The following is a 10,657-nucleotide window of genomic DNA, read 5'->3' as shown; positions in this document are numbered from 1 at the left end:
TATCTGGTTTTAAATGTACTTATCCACAGTGGTGGGAAAAAGTACTCAATTGTCATACTTGATTAAAAGTACAAATTAAATTCCTGATATTACGCAAACCAGACGACACAATGTTCTTGTTTATAAAAATGTACGGAAAGCCAAAGGGCTCACTCCAACACTAAGGCATCATTTACAAACATAGTATTTGTGTTTTGTGAGTCCACCAGATCAGAGGCTGACAACGCATTTTATCGATAAATATATGAACTGCCTGAGCATTCAAAACGTAACGAGTACTTTGGGTGTCAGGGAAAGTGTATGGAGTAAAAAGTACTTTATTTTCTTTAGGAACGTAATCAAATCAAATGTTATTTGTCACATGAGCCGAATACAACAGGTGTAGACAGTGAAATGCAAGCCCTTAACCAACAATGCAGTTTTAAAAAAACAGTCACATGACTTCTCAATTTACAGTAGGTTTGCCAATTGGCTGTGCAGCCAGACTTAATTGCCATTCCTTTTGCAGCATCCCTCTCAACCGTACCATTTTTCTATTCCTCATCAATTCACAAGGTTTGGACAGTTTTTACAGTCATTTTCTTATCGGGTGCATGCTTATTAGTAACTGGGATAAGCAATTTCATAAACGTGTCAAGGGCAGCGTCTGGTTGCTCCTCATTACACACCACGGACCAACAAATATTATTTACATCTTCAACATAGGAATCACTACAAAACCTCTTGTATTACCAACAAATATTCTTTACATCTTCAACATAGGAATCACTACAAAACCTCTTGTATTACCAACAAATATTCTTTACATCTTCAACATAGGAATCACTACAAAACCTCTTGTATTACCTCTTATACACTATGTTTGGCCCAGCCTCTAGTTTTCCTACATATGGCTACTATATTGTGATCACTACATCCGATGGATCTGGATACTGCTTTCAAACTAATTTCTGCAGCATTAGTAAAGATGTGATCAATACATGTGGATGATTTAATTCCTGTACTGTTTGTAAATACCCTGGTAGGTTGACTGATAACCTGAACCAGGATGCAGGCACTGGTTACAGTTGGAAGCGTTTTTTTGAGTGAACAGCTTGATGAAAACCAGTTAAATATTTAGTCACTCACAAAATATACCTCTGTTGACATCACATACATTACCAAGCATTTCATACATGTTACCCAGATACTGACTGTTAGTACTTGGTGGTCTATAGCAACTTCCCACCAGAATGGGCTTTAGGTAGGTGAACCTGTAGCCATAAGACTTCAACAGCATTTGACCTCCGATCCTCTCCGAGTTTAACAGGAATATGACTGAGTATAAACAGAGACACCACCCCCATTGGCATTTCTGTCTCTTCTATAGACGTCGTAACCATGTATTGCTACCATTGGTTCATCAAAAGGTATTCTCTAAGTGAGTTTCAGAGATAGTATATGAATGTTATCCGTGACTAGCGACTTACTGATATCATGAACCTTGTCGCTAAGGTTACACGTGTTAACGTGGACTATTTTGTAGCACTTTCCCCAGATTCGAATTGTTACAAGCATTCCGCTACACCCGCAATACCATCAGCTAAACACGTGTATGTGACCAATAACATCAGCTAAACACGTGTATGTGACCAATAACATCAGCTAAACACGTGTATGTGACCAATACCATCAGCTAAACACGTGTATGTGACCAATACCATCAGCTAAACACGTGTATGTGACCAATAACATCAGCTAAACACGTGTATGTGACCAATAACATCAGCTAAACACGTGTATGTGACCAATAACATCAGCTAAACACGTGTATGTGACCAATACCATCAGCTAAACACGTGTATGTGACCAATACCATCAGCTAAACACGTGTATGTGACCAATAACATCAGCTAAACACGTGTATGTGACCAATAACATTTGATTTGGGAAGTAGACATGCTCATGTTATTAACGTTAGTGCAGGGTGATATGCACACAGTGGAGACTTCTTACGAGGGCAAACCGTCTCAGTGTTAAACAGGATAACTCTGGTTCATAGGCACATGATTACTGCATATAATAGCTGTTGAAATTGACAGAGGCACTCAGGGGAGTTGGAGGAACATACATTGCATAAGGGAATAGAGACTGATTTATTATAAACAATATGATTTAAATGTGGCATAACCAAAAACACAAATTCTCAGTCAAAAACATAAGCCTTTCTATTCTCTCATGTGACTTCTGGTCCTCTGACTGGGAAAATATCTTTCCACAATGAGAGCAGTGGTATGTCTTTCCTCCAGAGTGTCTTCTCTTATGCATTTTCAGGCTCCCTAACTGAGTAAAACTATTTCCACAATGGGATCAGTGGTAGGGCTTTTCTCATTTGTGTGTCCTCTTATGTCTTTTCAGGCTCCGTAACTGAGTAAAACTCTTTCCACAGTGGGAGCAGTGGAAAGATTTTTCCTCTGTGTGTGTCATCTCATGTGATTTTAGGTACTGTGATCGCATAAATCTCTTTCCACACTTGGAGCATTGGTAGGGCTTTTCTCCTGTGTGTATTCCTTCATGCCTATTCAGGTTTCCTATCTGGGTAAAACTCTGATCACACTGAGAACATTGGAAAGGCTTCTCTCCTGTGTGTATTGTCTTGTGTGTTTTCAGGCTCCCTAACTGAGTAAATCTCTTTCCACACTGAGAGCAGTGGTAGGTCTTCCTCCCTTCTTTATGTATTCCTTCATGCCTTTTCAGGCTCCCTATCTGGGTAAAACTCTTATCACACTGGGAACATTGGAAAGGCTTCTCTCCTGTGTGTGCCATCTCATGACGTTTTAGATTCCCTAACGTAGAAAAAGTGTTTCCACATTGAGAGCAGTGGTGTGGTCCTGCTGGTTTGGGCGTCTCTGGGTCTGGTTCCCCTGAAGGACTCTTCTCGTTGTCAGAGTGAGAGTCTGGTCTCTCTCCTGCTAAAGACAGAGTATTTGGTTAAACAGAAAGACCTGAATGAAACCTCCATTAAATAAAACTGTCTTCCTAATCTGGACTACATCCCTCAATAACCTCAGGCAAGTCTTTGCAACATTTCATAACATTCAGTCATGTTATAGGCTGCATTTTGATCCCTTGATGTTGTTTTGCTGGTGGCCCACTTTACAGTGCCTTATAGAAAATCTACACCCCTTTGAATTTCTTTATTCACAAATTTTCTTGCGCTACAAAGTGGGATTGAAATAGATGTCATTGCAATTTTTGTTTTTGTCATTGATCTACACAGATACTCCATAATGTCCAAGTGAAAAGAACATTCTAGAAATAGTTGTTGCGTAAGTATTCAGTCCCTTTGTTTATAAGTACAATGTGGCTTAACAAATCACATAATAATGTTACATGGACTATTTGTGAAATAATAGGGGTTGACATGATTGTTGAATGACTAACCCTTTCCTCTGTCCCCCATATAACATCTGTAAGGTCCCTCAGTCAACTATTACATTTCAAGCACAGATTCAACTACAAAGAACAGAGAGCTTTTCAAAAGCCTCAAAGAAGCACAGTGATTAGTAGATGGGTAACAATAACCAATCAGACATTGGATATTTACTTAAGCACAGTGATTGGTAGCTGGGTAACAATAACCAATCAGACGTTGGATATATATTTAAGCACAGTGATTGGTAGATGGGTAACAATAACCAATCAGACGTTGGATATATATTTAAGCACAGTGATTGGTAGATGGGTAACAATAACCAATCAGACGTTGGATATATATTTAAGCACAGTGATTGGTAGATGGGTAACAATAACCAATCAGACGTTGGATATATATTTAAGCACAGTGATTGGTAGATAGGTAATAATAACCAATCAGACGTTGGATATATATTTAAGCACAGTGATTGGTAGATGGGTAACAACAACCAATCAGACGTTGGATATATATTTAAGCACAGTGATTGGTAGATGGGTAATAATAACCAATCAGACGTTGGATATGTATTTAAGCACAGTGATTGGTAGATGGGTAACAACAACCAATCAGACGTTGGATATATATTTAAGCACAGTGATTGGTAGATGGGTAATAATAACCAATCAGACGTTGGATATATATTTAAGCACAGTGATTGGTAGATGGGTAACAACAACCAATCAGACGTTGGATATATATTTAAGCACAGTGATTGGTAGATGGGTAATAATAACCAATCAGACGTTGGATATATATTTAAGCACAGTGATTGGTAGATAGGTAATAATAACCAATCAGACGTTGGATATATATTTAAGCACAGTGATTGGTAGATGGGTAACAACAACCAATCAGACGTTGGATATATATTTAAGCACAGTGATTGGTAGATGGGTAACAACAACCAATCAGACGTTGGATATATATTTAAGCACAGTGATTGGTAGATGGGTAATAATAACCAATCAGACGTTGGATATGTCGGCCTTCTGAACTGAGCTGCAGGACAGGATGGAAACTGCTTAGGGACCATGAGGCCACTGGTCAGGTGAGCATGTGGTCTCAATTAAATAGAGTAGACTATATGCACGGGTGGAAAAGCACGGGGCAGATATCTTTACAAGGAAATTAGCATCTATAGGGATGTCACCATGAGGTCCATTGGTCAGGTGAGCATGTGGTCTCAATTAAATAGAGTAGACTATATGCACGGGTGGAGAAGCACGGGGCAGATATCTTTACAAAGACATTAGCATCTATAGGGATGTCACCGTGAGGCGTTGGATATATATTTAAGCACAGTGATTGGTAGATGGGTAATAATAACCAATCAGACGTTGGATATATATTTAAGCACAGTGATTGGTAGATGGGTAACAACAACCAATCAGACGTTGGATATATATTTAAGCACAGTGATTGGTAGATGGGTAACAACAACCAATCAGACGTTGGATATATATTTAAGCACAGTGATTGGTAGATGGGTAATAATAACCAATCAGACGTTGGATATGTCGGCCTTTTGAACTGAGCTGCAGGACAGGATGGAAACTGCTTAGGGACCATGAGGCCACTGGTCAGGTGAGCATGTGGTCTCAATTAAATAGAGTAGACTATATGCACGGGTGGAAAAGCACGGGGCAGATATCTTTACAAGGAAATTAGCATCTATAGGGATGTCACCATGAGGTCCATTGGTCAGGTGAGCATGTGGTCTCAATTAAATAGAGTAGACTATATGCACGGGTGGAGAAGCACGGGGCAGATATCTTTACAAAGACATTAGCATCTATAGGGATGTCACCGTGAGGCCACTGGTGATTTTAAAACAGCTCTGGAGTTCACTGGCTGTGATGGGAGAAGACTGAGGATGGATCAACAACATTGTAGTGATTTAAATGACAGAGTGAAAAGAAGAATACAAATATACAGAATGCAAATATTCCAGAATATCCATCATGTATGCAACAAGGCACTGAACTAATACTGGGGGAAAAAACAGCAAAGGAATACACTTTTTGGCCTAAAGCCTTATGTTTGGGTAAAATCCAACACAACACATCACTGAGTAACTGCCTCATTATTTTCAAGCGTGGTGGTGGTGGCTGCATAATGCTATGTGTATGTCTGACACCTGGCAAAGACTAGGGAGTTTTTCTGGATTTTTCAGGATGAAAATAAATGGGGATGGAGCTAAGCACAGACAAAATCCTAGAGGAAAACCTGCTTCAGTCTGCTTTATACCAGAGGCAGGGAGAGGAATTCACCTTTCAGCAGGACAATAAGCCCAAATCTTCACTGGAGTTGCTAAACCAAGAAGACCATGAATGTTTCATGCTTACAGTTTTGACTTAAATCTGTTAGAAAATCTCAACAGTATTACAGGGCTACATCCTCTTGAACCTTTTTAACATGTTGCTGATTGAAAATTAAATAAATAAAAACATTCTAATGTGACAATGGGATATTATTCTCCACCCCCCTGAGTTAATACTTGGTAGATTTGTATGTCGCTCTGGATAAGAGCGTCTGCTAAATGACTTAAATGTAAATGTAAATGTAATGCACCTTTGCAGAGCAAGGGGAACCACTACTTCTAGGTTTCAGAGCAAGTGACGTAACTGATTGAAACGCTATTAGCGCGTACCCGCTAACTAGCTAGCCATTTCACATCCGTTACACAAACAACCGTTCATGATTCCACTCATTGGCTAAGAGGCAGACGCGATTAGAACTCAGATCAAGAATATAAACGTTCTGAGCTGTGGTCAACACTGGGAACGCATTAAGTGGGTAAAAGCCAGTTAACAAAATAAAAATGTAAGTAAAACACAATTTCTCAAATAAAAAGGTGTTGAAAAAGTGCTTTACGGTCCGCTACATCCCTGGTTTTAATGTCTGAATTCCATGGTTCCATCTGCGGATTTTTATAAAAAACACACATTAGTTTAACAAGTGTTGAGTTTTTCCCCCCTGTTTTTAAACCAGTACTCACTGATGTTAATCAGATCTTCTGTCTCCTCTTCCTCCACCCCCAATACGTCTTCCTCCTCCTCTTTTATTGAAATAGCCTCCTCTTCCTCTGCAAAATGTTCTTTCTCTTCTTTCACTGTAACATCCTCCTCTTCTTTTAATGTGAGAGCATTCTCTTCCTCCTGTTTTATTCTGAAATCTTCCTCCTCTCCTTTCACTCTAATATCCTCCTCTTCTTCTTTTACGATGATGTTCAGTCCCAGAGCTTCTTTCTCCGACCAGCAGACCTCCTCTTCTTTAGAAGTGGGGGAGTAGCTTAGTGAGCTCATGGTCGGGGACGTTAGCTAGTTAGCATTAGCGACAAGGCTAGTGCTAGGCTCAGTATCAAACTTAACACGTTTTTTGCAAAGTTAACAAGCAAATTACTTTCGAGTAAACCAGTAGATACGTAAACATAATTGTGTTTAAAACTCCGAGATTAATATACGAAAAAATTGCCAAAGAAACGTCAATATTTCGGTTTTATGTTGGCTAGCGAGGTGGTTGAATCAATAGCCTTGTCGCTGTTGAAGAAGCGTCCCGTCCACTAGATTATACGTCACGCAAGAGGCATCAACTGAAATAATTAAGTCGCCATCTGCTGACTGGAGTGAGTAACGAAGTTTAGACAAATATTCACGACGTTGTTTATTCTGTCGTAAGTCATTGCAAAACAACCAGATCTCATGTTTTCTCTTACTTCTTACCAGTACTTTTCTCGATGCAATGACATCATTTTATATTTTATTTGTAATGTAATATTATCTTATGTTGTTGTTGTCTATAACAGTTTTGTAAACTGTCATGTATTTATATGTTTTATGTGTATTCCAGGATGAGTTGCTGCTGCAATAGCCAATGGGGATCCTAATAAAGTAAACATACTTATACCCGAGGCATACAGAAGAAAGCAGGGTCAATGAGTTAGCCAGCTTACTTGCCTAAATATTCTGAGGGGGAAAAAAATAAAAATACAAGGATAGATATGGATATTCATGGCTATTTCAATAGTTGCACAAAATGGCTGCAGTGCGTCACCCAAGTGTGTGCTACACATTGGTGATAAAAAATATTAGTTTTCCCCCTTACTATGTAAAATGGTTTAAGCACCTACTGTAGGTGGAAAAGTGCTATATCAATGCAATCAAATATTTATAATATATTTATAATATAATTTCATGTGGCATGAACAAAAACACAAATTCTCAGTCAAGAATATGAGACAGAACAGCTTCTTATAATTCTCTTGTCAGGTTTCCTGTATTCTCTCATTCTCCTTCAGGCTCACTAACTGGGTAAAACACTTTCCACAGTGGGAACAGTGGTAGGGCTACTCTCCTGTGTGTTCTTATGTCCTTTCAGGTCCCATGATTTGGTAAACCTCTTTGCACAATGAGCGCAGTTGTAGAGCTTCTGTCCTGTGTGTGTATATACTGTGCACAGTGGTAGGGCTTATCTCGTGTGTTGGCTAATTGGCTAAATAATCTGTCTAACTCCACTTGTGAACACACACCAGACACCCACATCAAACCACAACCTGAACCCAACTCACCTTTGAATTCATTCATGGCTGCTAAAATTTCTTCATGAACCAAATCTCAAACAAGGCAATCAGGATGTGTAGTCGCAACTAACTAATGACATGTTGTACCTCTACCTTGTTACCTTTCAGATTAGCCAAGGAGGAGGACAGATTAAAACAGCAGGCCAGTGTGCGCACCTAGAACAGCAGCAGGGGCAACTGTTTGGGATGAGGAGAATTTAGGTGACCCTGAAACAGCCCCAAAACAAGTTAAGCTTCTCCAGTATCCTCTGACCATTTTGGAAAACTAAAGAGACACCAGACAAGACGCAGAGACAGCAACAGAAGAATACGGGGTGGAGAGACATCAGACAAGAGACAGAGAAAGAAGAATAGGGGATGGAGAAAGACACCAGACAAGACACAGAGACAGAAGAATAGGGGATGGAGAGAGACACCAGACAAGATACAGAGACAGAAGAATAGGGGATGGAGAGAGACACCAGACAAGACACAGACAGCAACAGAAGAATAGGGGGCGAAGCGAGACATCAGGCAAGACACAGAGACAGAAGAATAGGGGATGGAGAGAGACATCAGACAAGACGCGGAGACAGCAACAGAACAATAAGATATGACGGAGAGAGACACCAGAAGAACAGAACAGGTCATAACAGTAACAAACGAGAGCCTGAGACAGCAACAGACAAGACAGAGAAAGTGACAGAAGAGGGCAGATGGAGAGAGAAAAGAGGTGGGTTGACAAGCGACAGCAACAGAAGAGGGTAGATGGATAGAGACAGAAACAGACAAGACAGAGACAGAAACAGAAGAGGGTAGATGGAGAGACAGAAACAGACAAGACAGAGACAGCAACAGAAGAGGGTAGATGAGAGACAGACACAGACAAGACAGAGACAGCAACAGAAGAGGGTAGATGGATAGAGACAGAAACAGACAAGACAGAGACAGCAACAGAAGAGGGTAGATGGAGAGAGACAGAAACAGACAAGAGAGACAGCAACAGAAGAGGGTAGATGGATAGAGACAGACAAGACAGAGGCAGCAACAGAAGAGGGTAGACTAGAGAGACAGAAACAGGCAAGAGAGACAGCAACAGAAGAGGGTAGATGAGAGAGACAGAAACAGACAAGAGAGACAGCAACAGAAGAGGGTAGACTAGAGAGACAGAAACAGGCAAGAGAGACAGCAACAGAAGAGGGTAGATGGAGAGAGACAGAAACAGACAAGACAGAGACAGCAACAGAAGAGGGTAGATGGATAGAGACAGAAACAGAAAAGACAGAGACAGCAACAGAAGAGGGTAGACTAGAGAGACAGAAACAGACAAGACAGAGACAGCAACAGAAGAGGGTAGATGGATAGAGACAGAAACAGACAAGACAGAGACAGCAACAGAAGAGGGCAGACTAGAGAGACAGAAACAGACGATCCCACCATGTTGAGGGAACAAATAGAGAACGTTAAGCTTAGAATCAAGAAATGCTACTATTCATCCATTTAATCATTCACATTTAGTAATATTCAAATTAGGTAGTCAAATTCAATTAGCAATATTCAAATAATGTAATCAAATTAAATTAGCGATATTCAAATCACGTAATCAAATTCAATTAGCAATATCCAAATCATGTAGTCAAATTCAATTAGCAATATTCAAATCATGTAATCAAATTAGCAACATTCAAATCACGTAATTAAATTAAATTAGCTATATTCAAATCATGTAGTCAAATTCAATTAGCGATATTCAAATCACGTAGTCAAATTCAATTAGCAATCTTCAAATAATGTAATCAAATTAAATTAGCAATATGCTAATTTGGTATCCAATCAAATTTAATCAAATTCATTTCCCAATATCCAAATCATTTACAAAATACATTTCAATCAATCAATCAAATGTATTTATAAAGCCCTTTTTACATCAGCCGATGTCACAAAGTGTTATACAGAATCCCAGCCTAAAACCCCAAACAGCAATGCAGATGTAGAAGCACAGTGGCTAGGAAAAACTCCCTAGAAAGAGGTTTTAAGGTAAGACTCAACAAAGGCTAAATTTGATTAATCTATATAATAACTTAAGACTAGCAGTCCAGGAAGTACTTGTACATCAAGCTGCCTCACGCTAAAGAAACATGAGATAGTAACAGGAGCCTATGAGCCATTCTGGATCAGACAAGCCAGGGCATTACTGAGGATAATAGCGGGCGATATTGCCACTCCTATTTGCCATATCTTCAGTCTAAGCCTACTAGAAAGTGTGTTCCCTGAGGCCTGGAGGGAAGCAAACATTATTACCCTACCTAAGAATAGTAAAGCCCCCTTAACTGGCTGGAATAGCCGACCAATCAGCCTGTTACCAACCCTTAGTAAAGTTTTGGAAAAAATAGTGTTTGACCAGATACAATGTTATTTTACTGTAAACAAATAGACAACAGACTTTCTGCACATTTATAGGGAAGGCCATGCAACAAGCACAGCACTTACACAAATGACTGATGATTGGCTGAGAGAAATTGATGATGAAAAGATTGGGGGAGGGGGGTGTTTTGTTAGACTTCAGTACAGATTTTGACATTATCGATCGTAGTCTGTTGCTGGAAAAACATATGTGTTATGGCTTTGAGTAAAGCCAGTGT

General features: G+C 39.6%; 1 protein-coding gene across 2 annotated transcripts; it reads right to left on the bottom strand.

Moving 5' to 3' along the window:
• Positions 1 to 2,134: 2,134 nt before the first annotated feature.
• Positions 2,135 to 7,047, bottom strand: LOC139547279 (gastrula zinc finger protein XlCGF17.1-like). 2 transcript variants are annotated; one of them, XM_071356339.1, is made up of 2 exons: positions 6,456 to 7,047; positions 2,135 to 2,951 (listed from the first exon to the last, which is right to left on the bottom strand). In XM_071356339.1, exons 1-2 carry the CDS (start codon positions 6,760 to 6,762, stop codon positions 2,368 to 2,370), a joined length of 891 nt encoding a protein of 296 aa, XP_071212440.1. In that variant the 5' UTR covers positions 6,763 to 7,047; the 3' UTR covers positions 2,135 to 2,367. The 2 variants fall into 2 exon arrangements, with proteins under 2 accessions (XP_071212440.1, XP_071212445.1); XM_071356344.1 differs by having other exon boundaries at positions 2,135 to 2,948; positions 6,456 to 7,046.
• Between the last annotated feature and the right edge of the window lie 3,610 nt (positions 7,048 to 10,657).

Source organism: Salvelinus alpinus, chromosome 2 (assembly GCF_045679555.1).
Source record: "Salvelinus alpinus chromosome 2, SLU_Salpinus.1, whole genome shotgun sequence".
Lineage (NCBI taxonomy): Eukaryota > Metazoa > Chordata > Actinopteri > Salmoniformes > Salmonidae > Salvelinus > Salvelinus alpinus.
Note: the sequence above shows the minus strand (reverse complement) of the source record. Positions and strands in the feature narration are given on the sequence as shown.